We start from the raw sequence: 17,284 nt of genomic DNA, 5'->3' as shown, positions 1-17,284 counted from the left end.
ATCAACACTATCCAGTTATGTTTGTGTGTATTATTGTTTTTATTTTATATTGCTCATAATTGGTTGTTTTTTTTTTTCTCTAAGATTTAAATGACAGCTCTAATAATTTGGGATTAGACCCATGTTTATATACACCTTAACTCAAAATTGCCTCAAAAATCAGCTGCTGAGAGTAACTTATACAAAGAGTAATTTATCATCTTCCCATCTATTCTGAAAGAGATTCAGTTTAGGATATATCCTTTGAAAATTTGCAATCAGATGGCATTTTTTTGTTTTTTGCTGAATACTGGAAAGTTTGGGCATCCAAGAATGAACTTGCCAATCATGCTGCTAAAAAAGGTCAACACTTCTCTTTTTCAATAACCTTCTTGATGCCCTACATAGATTACAAAAATCTTACAAAAGCATGCCTAGCACCAGTGATCACTATGTCACTGGTCTCATTTATGAACTCTTTCAGATTAAAAATGAACTGAACTGTGGATATCCAGCTTTAGACATAACAGACAAGAAAAGTCAATTCCGGTAAGACATCTGTTTACTTATAGGAGATATTCCACTTCGTTGCTTCCACTGCCAGACCAAACTAACAGTTAAGCACATCCTCATTGGTGCCCATTATTCCAGCATCCATTAAGCAACTTTCTTGTTGTTATCTAACCCCAGGAACCATTAACTCTATCTCGTGTCCTTAGAAATTATGCTAATCTTGGTGTGTTCTTCCTATACTTAAAGGACATACAACTTTATAAATGATCGAAGAGGCCCTTTTGCCACTAAACTCCTAACTCAACAACAAATGCCAAGTTAACAAGTCATTTATTTATTATGTCTCCTGATCTGCAACATGTCCCTTAACATGGGCACCTGATATGGTGAAGGGATTTCATAGTGATACTACTGTCCTCCATATTCACACTAGTGTGAACCACTGTTGATAGCCTAGGTTCCAGACTGTTGCCAAAACTTAGGCTGTTTAGGAATTTGACATTTGCTTTGCGCTGTGATTTTAAAAAGGGGGATTCTGGTGGTTGAGGGACCTAACAAAAACACATCACTTTAACATCTGCTTTGACAGAATGAAAGTTCATGGGATGGTTAGTGTGGGATCATTTGGCTTGTTGCTTTGACAAGGGTCAGTTATGTTCATGCCATGCTCCTACCAGTGGCAAAACTACCACATTGACAGGTCTGCCACTGCAGGGGATCCAAGGAACCAGGTACTTTATTGCTGTTGTTTAAAGATCATGTGGGGATCACAAAATTTATAGTTTTGCCACTGATTCCTACCCTTATGGTTTCAAGGGATAAGATGATTCGTGTTGGTTGGGATGTGTGCATAGCATTTTGGGTAACCTGATATTCATTTCAAAAAGAATTCGCTGCTTGCCCAGTAGTGGACCTCCCCTTCTGCTCTCTTTTAATGACTACTCTAGACCCTAAATAATAATAATAATAAAAGCTTGGGTGACTCCTGAAAACATAGATGTTCATTACTATGCATTCAATAACTGGCAATCCTATAGGAAAAAAGCTGCTGTTTCTTATTCAGAAGGATTTAAATGGATTAGAAGGATCCCCAGAATCAGAGGATCTGCCCCAAGTAGCAGAACAGCAACCAAAGATATATTTGTGTGTGGGGGGTGGGTCTGAAATCTCATTAGTTTTAGTTCACACATTTAACTATATGTCCCTATTGTTTCATTTCAGAAGAGTATCCATGCTGATACTCTTCTTTTGAAGAACATTAAGTAGAATTTCGCTGCATAATGCCAGTATCTTTTTGATACACCATGCTGTTTTTGGTTTAGCATAGCAGTTTTGCCATTTTTTAACATGCATTTGATTTTTAGTTCTAAGATCCCTGTATGTTCACACAAGAATAATGTTTTAAGTTTCGTATTTATTACAGGTTTCCTTGTGTTTTTTTTTTTTTTTTTATTTTTTGATGTGAAACATCCTTGGGGACATTTACAAAAATATCAACTGAGTAAATCTGATCAGTCATGAAAAATGTGTCAGGAAGTGACATCTGTAGCTTCTGCGAGGTGCTTCCCATGCTCCCACCACTACTCTGTGCTGAGCACTCAATAGTGGTTTGATTAGAGTGTGTAACACATACACATTTTTTATGGTCAGTATGATATCTCTAGTTCTAGCGGACCAATTTACAAAATTCAAATGCCATTTGTTTGAACTTTGTCGAACTGAATTAGAAAAAACACGATACAGTAGACTGCCAAAATAATGGAACATTCGAGATAATGACACATTGAGATCGGATGTTTACATACAGCGCAGATGTCTTGCAGTGCTAAAAAAAAAAAAAGAAAATGGCAAGTCACGCGATTACTGTATTTGTTTACGTTCACCATTTTGAAGTGAATTCTGTACTGATATCATGGATTATACCGGTTTTACATTTATTATAAATACTCTCACTATGGCTCCTAAAGTTAATAAACCTCATAGAGATATATGAGGGTGGTTCAATAAAGAATTGCCCTGACCTAGCTGCAGAGGTGCTAACGTGTTGATTCTTGGCACAGGTTTCAGTCCTTCTCTAAATATCCACTGTGCAGATTTACACATTTTTCCCGTCGATGGATGAGGCTTCAGATACCATTTTTGTAGAAGTGGTGAGGTTGGTCTTTGAACCATGACTCTGTTGCGGAAATGAGTATCGTCGTCAGGGAATTGGGTCCCCCGAAGAAATTATTTGAGGAAAGGAAACAAAAAGTCAGATGGTGCAAGATTGATATGAAATACTGCCCCATCCAGCCTACAGCCAGGTGAGTAGGCTGGATGGGGCAATATTTCATATCCACAAGTGGCCGCTTGTGTTGTTGCAGTTTCAGAAGTGTGAACTGGGGCATTGTCTTGAAGTATTCTCACACCTTTACAGCATGCCACGCCTACATGTTTTGATTTTCTCCATGTGAGTAAGTTGGCATAATATGCACCTGTAATTATTCTATCTTTTGGCAGGTTATCAGTCATTAATTACGCCTTTCTCATCCCAAATCACTGTCAGCAAGACCTTTCCTGCTGATGCTTGGACCCTTGCTTTCTTGGGGGGGGCATCATGGGACCATGATGTCACCATTCCGTGGACTGATTTTTACTTTCAGGGTTGAAAGTTGGTGTATCCACCTTTCATCCTGGCTGATTAGATGAGAAAAAGTCCTCATTTTTTTGGCACAGGGCTAACAACTCTTGTGATTTCTGTTGTCAATCAGCCTTCTGGAAACCAATCAATAATCGGGGAATCCATCTTGCACTCAATTTCCGTAAATGGAGTTGGTCATGGACTGTTTCAACAGAGTCCACACTAATCTTCACTTCTGGGGACAATTCGCGCACGGATATCCGGTGACCTTCCATGATTAACGACTCCATTTTTCTGATCGTGCTGTCATCAATGGCTGAATGGGGACCATTTGGAATGGGAAACCATGATGTCACCATTCCATGGACTGCTTTTTACTTTCAGGGTTGAAAGTTGGTGTATCCACCTTTCATCCTGACTGATTAGACGAGAAAAAGTCTTCCTCATTTTTTTGGCACAGGGCTAACACTCTTGTGATTTCTGTTGTCAATCAGCCTTCTGGAAACCAATCAATAATTGGGGAATCCATCTTGCACTCAATTTCCGTAAATGGAGTTGGTCATTGACTGTTTCAACAGAGCCCACACTAATCTTCACCTCCAGGGACAATTTGCGCACGGATATCCGGTGACCATCCATGATTAACGACTCCATTTTTCTGATTGTGCTGTCATCAATGGCTGAATGGGGACCATTTGGAATGGGCTCAGATTCTACCAATGTCCGACCACACCTAAACTGTCTATGCTAGTGCTTCATAATGTCATAGGATGGGGCTTCATCCTTATATACAGCAGTCATGTCCACGTGAATTTTTTTAGGCAGTTCCCCTTTCAAGAACAGATACCAGATTACAGCTCTGGCTTCAACTTTGTCCATGATGCTACTTCGTCACACGTTCAGCTCTAAGAGAAAAACAAATTAAGACATGGTTGAAATCGTACACCTTTAGTACAGATATACAGGGTGATTCACTACCAGTGCGACAAACTTGCAGGAGGTGTAGGGGGCACAAAGACGAATCGCATAGCATTGCAGGGTCCAGAATGCCTTCGTCATGCAGAAGAGGACATTGAACGGGAGGTCGCAGTGAACAGCGATCCCGCTGGAAGTCAGCATTTGCGAACCGTTTTCTGTTGAAGAAACCAAGTAGCAAAAGTCCTCCGGAGTGGATAATCTGCAGGCTCCAATGATTGGACGCGTTGCAGATGGTATGAACTCATTTGGTTTGTTGACATTATCCTCCATACAGTGGATTGGAAAATACTCAATCATTGGCCTGTCGCTCGAGTACTCGGATTGCCTTCTGCAAGACGTAGGACATTCTCCTCATTGTCTAGCATCCTCGTCGTTCGCTCTCGATTCATGGTACCTTCCCGTAAACAGCCAGTCTCACGTAATCTTCTGTGCGCATGTACGAAAATCGTATGATGAAGAGCACGCCTGTGCGGCAAACGTTCCTGGTACAAGCGCAGAGCGGCATGCCCGTTAAAGTCCGCAGCTCCATACGCGAGGTGCATGTCGGCCAGTTCAACGTTTGAACACTCGTCCATCCTACTGCCTCGGGAGCCGGTTCGCAAATGCTGACTTCCAGCGGGATCGCTGTTCACGCGACCTCCCGTTCAACGTCCTCTACCGCATGACAAAGGCATTTCGGACCCTGCAATGCTATGTGATTCCGATTCGTCTTTATGCCCCCTACACCTCCTGCAAGTTTGTCAGACTGGTAGTAAATCACCCTGCATTTATGATGCGACATACAAAATATCATGACTCTGCGATATGTGGAAATAGGTGAGGGCAATTCTTTATTGAACCACCTCGTGTGTATATATATATATATATATATTTTTTTTTTTTTTTTGGCTGATGCTTTATAAGCTTGCTTTCGAGCGTCATATGCCTCTACTAATGCTAATCCAAAGTATTACATTAGGGTCATCTGGAAAGTTAATTCATATACCCATGTGTATTGTGTCTGTAAATTGCATATGTTCTCTGGCCAATTTGCCTGTTTTGCTGGAAGAAAAACCCGTTTCTGTGGTTTTTCACCTTGATATCTATGCCCGAGACCGATTAACTCAGCCACGAAGTGAAAAAAGCCCATGAAAGTTCCTTGCGTCATTGACGGGATTTGAACCCAGGCCTTTTCCACTGAGTGTGGGGAGGCCGGTGATGACACCACTGTGCTACCTGTGCAGACTAAACTTGATATAATAAAGAAAATAGAATGGGGCCGTGAGGAGCAATGTATTAATGGCAGAATATAACATTGGATCATCAATATGTTTGTTTTTTATGCGCAGTTAATAAAATTGCCTCATTATTTCTACATTAAAAATAATATTAGTAAATTAATAAGAGGAGTTTACCTCAATATAGTACGTGGAACACTTCCGTATGATACCCTCCAGAAATTAAAACGGAAAAAACGAAAAAATCGACAACTTACCGGTACATTAAAGTAAAATATAAATAATTAAATAATCAATTTAACACAATTCAAAATCAATTCAAAACAATTAAAATTCAAATTAACGCAATTAAAAGAATCTAACGAAAATATTCAAAACGATTTTCCTTCCTGAAGCTGACAATGCTTTTCGACCGACTGTCGTGATCACAGGAATGAAAAGTTTTTCATTCCTGTGATCACGACAGTCGGTCGAAAAGCATTGTCAGCTTCAGGAAGGAAAATCGTTTTGAATATTTTCGTTAGATTCTTTTAATTGCGTTAATTTGAATTTTAATTGCGTTAATTTGAATTTTAATTGTTTTGAATTGATTTTGAATTGTGTTAAATTGATTATTTAATTATTTATATTTTACTTTAATTATTTATATTTTACTTTAATGTACCGGTAAGTTGTCGATTTTTTCGTTTTTTCCGTTTTAATTTCTGGAGGGTATCATACGGAAGTGTTCCACGTACTATATTGAGGTAAACTCCTCTTATTAATTTACTAATATTATTATCAACGTAGAACATATTGAGTATTACAGCTCTGATTCGTACTATCTAATTAAAAATAATAAAAATAAAACTTTCTAGATAATGGAAATATCGAAATAATGGCACCCTGAATCCCCGAAGGTGCCATTATTCTGAAAGTCTGCTGAAAAACAAAAAAAATTTGTGTGTACAAGGTACACACGAAAGATGTTTTTTTTTTTTGTGTGTGGGAAAACATCCTTGGCTTGTCTTCCAAGCCAAGGATATTTTCACAAAAAATAAAACATCTTTTGTTAGCAAAATCCAAGCCAGTAGCCTAATTACCCATTTGATTGAATAGTGTGATGTCACAATCATACTTCCTGCAGTAGTAACCGCAGGAAGTGTGATTGTAACGATACAAATATTTGTCAATTTCTTTTTTCGTCTCGCATTTTTGTTACATTCCCTTGTTAGGTGCTACTATAGAAGTTACATCAGTAGTTTTGGAGAAGGCATTCAATGATGCTAAAGTCAAATGCAGAGCATTCTCGGGAGTATCTAGTAACAGCGAAAGTGACAAGACCTAAGAAAATAGAGACAAAGGTAGCAATTAGTGCATGAGAATGAAAAAGACTTGAGATTGCTTAAAATCAAGCATTGACTTTAGTAGTGTCTTCAACCAACAATGCTTCTTCATCTAACAGTGATACCCGAAGTGAGTATTAATTATGTACAATGGAACATTTCTCAAATTGTGAAGCAGATGAGTTTAAATGATAGCAGGTTGTGGTGAACTGCCGGGTGGGCACTGATAGCTCCACAAAAAGCCACAGTGGCCCATGACGTTCCTGTGACATGGCGAATATACACCGCCATCAAATAAGTGTATCATCTGGACAGTGGAGTTCACTAGCTCGGGTAGGGCAGTCCACTAGGTGAAGGAAACACCAAATATAACCAAGAGTGTCAGACCTGGCCTTTCGGCTTGTAAATTCGTATAGACATATTGAACATGGAGGAACGACAACAAAGGCATAGTATGTGGGCTAGGGTGTACTCTGTAGGTGATGCATTATAGTGGACCCCCAGCTGTAGTGGGAAATAATCAAGGGCAAAAATGCAAGGATAAATGAAGGACCAAATATAGGAGGACAAAGGTTCAAAGTGGGATTGATTAATGTAGGAACAATGACTGGGAAAGGAATAGAAACTTGTGGAAGTTATGAAGAAAAGGGAAATCAACGTATTGTGTGTCCAGGAAACCAAATGGAGAGGGATGAAGAGTAAAGAACTAGTTGAGGGCTACAAATTAATATACTACGACATGGAGAATAGGAGGAATGGAGTAGGAATTATGGTTGAAGATAACTTAAAGGATGTAATAGTGGAAGTGTGCAGGAAAAGTGACTGGCTAATTAAAATTAAACTGTTATTGACTAACAAATGTGTGCTGAATATCATTAGCGGTTATGCCCCCACAGGCAGGACATGATGCAGAAGAGAAGGATGCCTTTATTTGGACCTGGATGAGGTAATCAACCTACGAGGAAGGAATAATCATCAGAGCAGACCTCAATGGACATGTGGACCAGAGAACCCAAGGCTACCCTGGAGTCCATTGCAGCTTTGGATGGAGTGAGCACAATCCAGATGGAGAAAGGATCCTGGAGATGGCTATGGCTCATGGATAGCTAATACCCAGTACAAGAAGCAACACCTTATTATATACCATAGTGATGGGTATAGTACCCATGTCAACTGGCGCCTCCGTAGCCAGGTGGGCAGGAGCAGCAGTGCGTAGCACAACGCTTCTTGATTAGACCGGGGTTCGAGCCCATGACCACCAAATACGGAAGATTCGGAAAGGTCAGGTAATGACCATCGCATATCCCCGGAGCAATATGGCCTTAGTTGCTAATGCTCCTAAAAACCAAATAACAACAACAACCCATGTCAACTACATGATTTTGGCAGCCAAAAATAAGAAATGGTGCCAAGACTGCAAAGTCATCCCAAGGGAAAGCTTATTCAATCAACACAGACTTCTGGTATGTGATCTCAGTATTGAAGGAACTTGCCAAGGGTATCACAAGAAGTTTGAGGAGTGCATCAAGTGGTTTAGGCTACAAGAACATGAACCTAAACTGAGACTGTAGGTGTGACTCCTACAGGCTTTTATAGAGAAATCGAGAAGTATCCAGACCTGATGACTGTGAACCAAATATGGAACAAGGCCCAGATAGAGATTATGACAGGAGGAGAAGAAATTCTAGGGAAGACCTATTTCTAGAGAAAAAATATGAAATTGTGAAACGCTTTGAGCGAAATGAAAGACCATGTGATATTGCACGTGCTACAGACCTAAATGAGGCAAAGCCGAGAATTACAAAGAATGCAGAGAAAATAAAAACTTTCACAGCAGGAACAACTCAAAGTGTAATTAAAATCCATTAGATTAAGACACAAAGAATTGGAAGAGATGGAACGGCTGTCATCTGTTTGGATAGAAAATCAAACAAAAAACAAGTTTGCTTACGATAGAAGCAAAAGCATTAGCAATAATAAATTTTATTACGTAATAGTCGTAATAAAATACGTACATATTTTTTTACAATTATTTATTGTGTTTGGTAATGTTTTGGTTAAAAATGTGTGTTCAATCTTTGGTGGCCAGCACCTAACCCTATTTTTCCCATAGGGCTGTTGTTTATATTGCACGATTTTGCATTGCATGAGGGTTTCTAGGAACACAACTATTGTGCTATACGAGGACTGACTGTATTGCCACTACTGTTGCAAATGATACTGCTGGGCTTGCCAACAGTGCCGTGGGTAAATTATCCTAGATCAAAGACAAAGTGCAACAGATACAATCATTGTGGCTCGAATTTACCACCTCACCTAAGATCAGAAGGTTAGCTCACAAGAAGGTGGCAAGATGCATGCAAGCAAACAACATCAATCCCACAGCTCTGCCGCTTGCAATACAAACCACGAGTATATTGTTCAACAACCGCACAATCTGTGCCAAAAGAAATTACTTTCTTCTCATATTGGCTTGTGCAATGCCAATACTCAAGTCAGCATGGTCAATATAGTGGTTTACAAGTACTAAAGGGGATATGAACAGCTGCTGGTTTATGTCGCTCTGTTGTAACATCGATGGACTTTACATCGTCTCCTGACCAGCGACAAGAGATTCTACCACAACCTGAGAAATACTACATCCACCATTGATCTAGAAAATGAGTTTGCCAGGCTCACACCTAATCAGCTACAAACAAGACAGAACAGCTTGCTCGAATTCATCCATGATAGGAAGGAACTCTCAGTTCTCTCACTTAACTGTCAAATCCTACAGGGGCATCACTCCAACCTCACCAACACTGTTACACAGCAATGCCCAATCTTGCTACTATCTAAGACTTGGTTAGACAATAACAAGAGTGTCAGCATCCCGAAATTCGATTGCATGGTTCAATTCAAGCATGACACCAAATAGTCAGCTGGAGTCAATACATCACAAGATGGATGTATGGTACGCCATAACATCTATAAATACAACATCTAAGTATGGTTACGCCATACTTAGACGTCATGGTTCGACAGTCCGTGTTTGGCCCGCTGGCGATATATGCACAGTGAAGTGCTTGTTACCAATCCTATGGGGGCATCACTCCAACCTCACCAACACTGTTACACAGCAATGCTCAATCTTGCTGCTATCTTAGACTTGGTTAGACAATAACAAGTGTCAGCATCTCCTAACAGTGTAATATATGATATAATTAACTTCATTCATTTCATTAGGTGCATTCTCAGTATTGTGTATATATGTGATTATGAAATAAGAGCTTTTGTACTGTAAATATTATTGATCATGCAGCAAATTTCACATAATTCAGCTGGAAGAACTAACGATTTAATTATTACCTGAAGATTAATAACACATATCCTCAATTACAAACAAGTATCTGAATGTCTGGGAAAATAGCATCAGCTATTTTCCAGACATTTAGATATGTTGTAATTGCAAATATGTGTCTCTTACTTTAGGTATCATAAATCCGTTGTCTTCCAGCTGAAATTATGGAAATTTGTGAATGATCAATAAAATATTTACAGTACAAAAGCTCTTATTTCATAATCAATATATACAAATCAAAATACCTAAATGAAACACGAAGGATGTTTCATATAAAACCATCTACTGTGCATGCTCGGCACACATGGCATTCCACCCCCCATTACACTGACTAGGGCTTTCAAAGAAAAGATCTATCTGGTGGAAGTTAAGAACTAGTTCCAGAGCTTTGCTTCTTCAGTTCTTGACTTAAAAGGGGAAAAAGCATAGTTGGTGAGATGTGGCAATACACCTCCATTCACAAGATAATACAGTTTGTTTGTATTTTATGATACACCTTAAAAGTTATAGGTGTAAGCCATCAGATAAAAATGTGGTGGTATTGAGTATGTGCTGTTCTTGTTGTTCTTTGGATCTGTATATCAAAGGATCAAATCTAAACATCATCAAATATTTTTCTTATGTATTAATAAATGTTACTTAAGGTTTAAATTGTAAATGACTGATTTTTGTTTGCTGGTCTTTTTATAATATGAAATTGTATTTTTTCATATTTTTCACTTTTGTTAAATTTTTTCACCACAATAACTGTCGGGAAATGGTAACCATTTTTTCACAAATATTTATCTGTATACATTTAATACTGGCATTAGTACAATATCAATTGTTTTGTAACAAACGAATAGAAATAAATTGGACTGAAAAATAAAATATAATCAATCTTTTTTTTATTTATTTATATATATATATATATTTTTTTTTTAAGCAGGGAAGAAATTGACAAATAGGAGAGAGGGGGGGCTATATATGGAACCAAATGGCAGATCTCTACCTGCTCTGCCACCACTATCTTTATACAGTGGCTTGTGTTTATACTTTTAAGGCATATGAAAAAATAAAAACTTAAGTTGCAAAAGCTTCGTGCAATCCTCAATTCATGGACTGTGCTCTTCCCTCATAAGTACTCCACAGTTGAGGTTTTAATAGTAGGGCCACAATTTCTCAACCCGGGCCAGTGCAGGATATAAGGATTGTTTAAATTCATGTCCTGTTTTTTTATTTACTGAGGTCTTATGGTCCTGGTGGACAAAATTGTACATTATATGTTTATATTTTCATTATATTTTATTGAAGGGGCCGTGGTAAACAAAATCTTGCTTTATACATTTATATTTTTATTCTATTGTATTGAAATCATAAGTTTTACACTCCCTGAAAGGACAGAGGAGAAAAAGATGATCTCAAGTTTTGTGCACTTTTGTAAATGCTTTGCAGAATTTTTCTTTGAATTTTTAATTTGATGTCTAATTATATAATTAGAATAGTTAAGACATAGAATTAAAGAAAAGTTTCTCATGTGGTATGCTTACATCCCAAAAAAAAAATAAAATGATAGGTTGAATTCTATTGTAAACTGTTGACTTTATTTTAATGAGTTTTTTTTTTTTTGTTTGTTTTCTTATCAATTTTAAGCAAAGCATTAATTTTGCTGTATTTTCTATCCAGGAAATTAGATCACATCCAAAAGCTAAAAAAGATGTCAAAGGGTCAGTAGGTGCACCAATGCCTGGTACTGTTATTGATGTTAGAGTAGAAGAAGGGCAAAAAATCGAAAAAGGTGAACCTCTTATAGTGTTAAGTGCAATGAAGATGGAAATGACAGTGCAAGCACCTGTTTCGGGAATAGTAAAACAAATTTCTATCTCTAAAGATATGAAATTAGAAGGAGATGATCTAATTATGGAAATAGAATAATATATGGGCACTTTTGTCTAGAATGCTGTATAAATAAAAATTTGGTAACAAACTTTTAATGATAAAATGACCATTTGTTTTCCTACTTATGTGAAACACGTACCATCATGTGGTCTCTCAGCTCGAAGATATTTTCATTTCAAGTATGTCAGTGCCAAACACTTTGCCTATGAATAAAAATAGAACAGACTACATAATGGAATGTAGCAATGCAGTGTGATATAATGTAAATCTAGAGATTCAGACTATATATGTGTGTGCGCGCGTGTATATATAGAGAATTGTGATATTATATTGCTGAATGTAGGATTTTTGTATTTTTAGTTATTTTGGTAGTAATTCCAAGACCTTTGCATATTAATTCTAATTATTAAAAATGAAGGCATTTTTAATAATTTGAATTAATATCGGCTCATACATGTAGAGTCAGACTACTGTTGCAATTTTAAATGAACATTATTAAACTGAATCATATTGTTGATTCATGTTTTGCAATAATTTTTATGCATCATCTTTGTTAGTCTTATAATATAATATAATAATTTGAAAAATAGTTTGATGTATCAGAAAATTAGGCAAAATTTTAAAAGAGCAGTATTAACATTATTTTGCTTCTATTTTGGGGCCAGTTAGCTAAAACTTAAGTTAAGTGTAAATATTTGTGTTAGTTGAATTTTTCAGAATTGTTTTTATGAATGTTATACGTTTATTTTGTTATGAATTTTAGTATATTAAAACTGACTTTCTATAATACATGAGAATGTCTTCACTGTTTAAAATTTGATTGCATTTCTTAAAATGAAAATCTGCAGTAGAAGTTGTACCTCGTTCATACAGACAGTGAACTTAGCCATGTCATTTAAAGATATAGCATCAGAGGAAACAAAACTACTGTTCCCAGATGCCAGACTGTAAATGGGGGGAGGGGGGGGGGGAAATTAGACTTAACTTGTTTTATTTATTTCACAAAATCTCTGTTCATAGTTTCTCATCTAGTTTAAAAACATAAAATTTTGATAATCAAGCTTGCTCACTGATTGCCACATTCAGTCGGTGACAAGCCTGAATCATGATCGAGTTGAGTTACAGAGGACGTAGGAGAGATGCCTGATCAGTATTTTCATACTGATAAAAAAACATTTTAAATCTAAAAATATTAGTATAAAAAAGCACCCACAGCTATGTGTGTGTTATGAGTTTTCACTGCCAATTGTTACAAGGCATTGATTAGTGCAGTAACTTTGAACATGGACTCTGGTAATTTTATAGTTATTTACAATTGTATGCACAATTATTGTTCTTCATATATAATTGTTATTCTTTGTTATCTTGTATTAGTTATTATGGAATGACTACACACTTCACTGCATGTAACAAGGAAATTTATTAATTTAGATAACTAACACATTTAAAATAAAAGATCTTTATGATACGATTTCTTAATCCTTAAAAGCTAAACAACACAAATTGGTTGCAATTGTATCTACAAACATAATGTTCTCAAGCATTCCCTACAATGCAAAAAAGCTTTGCTGTTACACAGAGGAATTATTTCGTTGATTCCACTATTAAGATGATTATTGATACAATTACTGGTATGTGCGAGTTGTAATTAGTGGCAGGCAAATGTCAAAAACAAGGGTGATGATGCAATAGAGAAAGCTTATATAGCATTAGCAAAAAAAAAAAAAAAAAACTTTATCCATCCATAACCTCCCAAAATTCCACTTTCACAACAATAGATGGAAACCTGTCCCAATAGCCTGAAGGTAAGCTTCCACACATGTATTCTGCACCTTACTTCCTCAACTTGAATCTATGCCTGCTTGTGTGTAATCTCAGCAAGAGGAAGAATGCCATTAACATTTAGCTTACTCAGTCATTCAGGACCTTAAACACCTCAATGAGATCTCCCTACAGATGCTTGGCCTCCAGATTCTGCAATTTGAAGAACTTTCTTGGTTAGAGTATCCTTTTTTACTGTCATCAATCTGGTTGCCATTCTCTCCAGCTGATCTACATCATAAGTGAGACCTATATACAGTATTCAAGATGTGGCCTAACCCTGTGATAACCACATCCTTATCCCTGCTAGCAAAGTTTCTATGTATCATTGACAAAACCCCATCAGCTGTCCTGGCACATGTCTGCACTGCTCAGAGAATTTCATATCTGACTGCACAATTATACCCAGATCTTCATTTTCCACTATCCATGTGCAGTACCTTGCATTTGTCAATGTTAAAGTTCAACTGCTATTTCTCAGCCTATCAACCCAATTTTCCTAGATCTTGTTGAAGTAGCTCACCCTGGTGACTGTTGTTATCCACCTTGCCAACTTTTGTATCATCTGCAAACTTAGACATTAAGCCTGATATCCCTTCATCAATATCCTTGATAAATATTGAAAACAACAATGGACCCAGCACTGAACTTTGGGAAACTGCACTAATAACATTAGTCATCAAAGAGCAGTGCCCATTGATAACCACCAGTCTTTTAACAAAAGTCTAAATGAAAATCTGAAGAAGTCATTATCACAGGATTGTATTGTTTGATAAAAATTTTAATTATGGCATATACACACAGCAACAATATGACCAGTTTCTTGGCGTATGGCCTCAGAAGTCAGACCTACACCAGTGTTCAAAGAAAGTGCATCACCTAGGAATTTCACATTTCTAACCCTTTTTCACAATAGTATGTTACATTGACTAGCATCACAAATAAAAATATAAACAAAAGATATTAATAGTTAAGGCAAAGCTAAGTAATATTTGACAGGTGCTCTCAAAATGAGCATTTGCAACCTTTATATACAACAGTTTTGGTAAACGCCAATTATGGCTGAAATGTTATCAGAAGCCCTCAATTTGCTTCAGTTTATCATTTTAAATGGAAAACAAAATGAAAAGTTCACCAGGTGCAAACTAATATTTAGTTCAACCTCCTCTGGCCCTGATGACAGCAGCACACCATTGAGGCATTGACAAGATCAGTTTCTGAAGATAATCAACTGATAGTTTGTGGTTCCAAATGAATTATGACTTAATGAAATTCAAGAAGGGTCTTTGCTTTCTTTCTGACAACTGCAGATTCCACACAATGCCAACAGTTCTGTATAAGATTCAGGTCCGGGCTGTTTCCTGGGCAGCTAACAGTTGTAATGGACCGTTCTTCCAACCATTTTTTCACCTGTAACAAATATAAACACATTACTGTCGAACCTCTAATGCAGAAATCAGGCTAAAGTAACAACAGAAGTGCCTACTTACTTTTTGCCCAATGACAAGGAGCAGAGTTGTCCTGAAAGATGCAGTTACTTGGCTGATTGAAATGGTCAGCAGCAATTTGCTTTCCAATATAGCCAGATATCCATTGGCATTTATGGAACCTTTTATAAACTGCAGGTGACCCCCGTATCATTTGGCTGGTAGGGAATTTCACTGTAGACACCAGTCTGGATGGTATTCTTCACGTCTACAGCAAATCGTTTGTCTCCCATCAAGGCCATGCAGGTTGCATTTCTTCTCATCCGAGAAAAATAGCCGACTTCCACTAATGGAGGTCCATATTATTATACTCCTTACACCAAATTAATTTGGCCTTTTTCATTTTTTGGGTGAGGAGGAGACTTCTTAGTCCATTTTTGGAGAGGTGTCTACTGACTGTTACTGCACTTGCAGTAATAGTACTCCTGTATGTTCTTCCCATTGTCTTTTCAGCTCAGACAAAGAAGCTTTATGATTTTTAAGGCATAAGTGCTTCAAAACACGCTCCTGTTTTGGCATAGAGACTCATTTACGTCCAGTTCCTTTTTTCCTATCAGCAGAACCTGTATTCTTGAGTTTGGAAAGAAATCAACTCACTGTCGACTGATTACAAGACACTCTATAATTGGGAACATCCTTCCTCATGTAAAGCAACAATAGCACTTTTCCTTCATAGCGTCAACTTCATGTAACTCGCCATCCTGACAAGCAAGGAATGACTGCAACCCTTGCAGTGTGTGCTTATATAGCTGAAAATGATGCAATATTATGTCATCACCTATGTGTATTAATCTTATCTGATGCAATATACTTACGTTATTTATATGACAATCACAATTTTAAGGGGTGATACACTGTCTTTGAACACCAGTGTATATGTGGCATTTGTATTCCTTCCAGTCATAAGCTGGAAGATTAGATGCCTTCTCAAGGGTTACCAATATGTTCAGTGTAGTAGACTCTACTAGCTGACAGAAAAATGGTTTTAACGCTGTACTGTCAAATGTTTGGTCTTATCATGATGCACAATTTCAAAATACATGATTTGTAGTGCATGGTAGAAGTGGTGGAGAAATACTAAAAATTGCAAAAAAACCATGTGCTGTGGAGATCAAATGCTGTTTGCATAATGTTCACCAAAATCTTGTTTGACTAATTTTTATTGGATACTATGATGTGGTCACCTAAGAACTGGATGCAAAAAATAAATAATTTTGATATCCTGCTTGATTGACTTGGTGCCTTTGATGCTATACACATGGAAGACTGCTGTACAAATTGGAGCAGTTGCATTTAGGGCTGCTATGGATAAAGGGATGGTTGAGTGGGAGTCAGCAGAAAATAGTAATAAATGGACACTGCTCTACGTGTATTAATGTTATTAGTGCAGTCCTCCAGGGTTCGGTGTTGGGCCCATTGTTTTCTATATTTATCAATGAAGTTATATCAGGTTTAATGTCCAAGTTTTCAGATAACACAAAGGTTGGCAGGGTGGGTAATGACAGTATGCTACTGCAATGGTTTTATTATATAACATCTTTTCACAGCCCTTATCAAAACAGAAGAAAATATGGGGGGAGAAAAATTGACATAACCCTAGTGCCTTAAACCTTCATATTACTCTTTATCGTTTGGATTTTGACAATGCTTAACCCCATTTCAATCCAAAATAATTTTAGAATTAAAAGGTAAATAACTCTATTACAACTCTAAACATCATTAGTAGATTTTGAAATTTCATCAAAAACAGAGGGCAGAAATTTTAAATGAAGACAGGATGTGGTCAGTTCCCAGGGGATCCATGGATAATATCTGTAATGGCTACTTTGAATTTTACTTATTTTTTTAAAAATTAAAATATTGTTAGACTGAATGTCATGCCCACATGAAAATTCAGTTGTCTACAATCACTCCTAACTTTAAAGGACTTTGTGAGATGAAAAAACAATGCCATTCTTCAACCTAGTAGTGAATTAGGTACGATCAATTGTATACTCAAACAGTGGCAGTTTATTATTCAGTGTGTTATTATTTTGTGTGTCAATCTGAAAAAGGTAGATTGTAAATATTAATAAAATCAGTTCTGAGATATAAATTTTTAATTTTGGATTCCTATTATTCGAACA

At 37.1% G+C, this 17,284-nt stretch overlaps 1 protein-coding gene across 5 annotated transcripts in view; it reads left to right on the top strand.

Moving 5' to 3' along the window:
• Nucleotides 1–12,132, top strand: part of PCB (Pyruvate carboxylase) — a 593,745-nt gene extending 581,613 nt beyond the window's left edge. For all 5 annotated transcript variants that reach the window (XM_090389678.1, XM_090389679.1, XM_090389675.1 and 2 more), the window contains one exon: nt 11,638–12,132. In XM_090389678.1, coding sequence (XP_090245804.1) covers nt 11,638–11,886 — 249 coding nt within the window. In that variant the 3' untranslated portion in view covers nt 11,887–12,132. The remainder of the gene's footprint in view (nt 1–11,637) is intronic.
• Nucleotides 12,133–17,284: the final 5,152 nt, after the last annotated feature.

Source organism: Mastigoproctus giganteus, chromosome 2 (assembly GCF_048544385.1).
Source record: "Mastigoproctus giganteus isolate SK-2022 chromosome 2, ASM4854438v1, whole genome shotgun sequence".
NCBI classification, from domain to species: domain Eukaryota; kingdom Metazoa; phylum Arthropoda; class Arachnida; order Uropygi; family Thelyphonidae; genus Mastigoproctus; species Mastigoproctus giganteus.
This window is presented reverse-complemented; position numbering and strand designations above follow the sequence as displayed.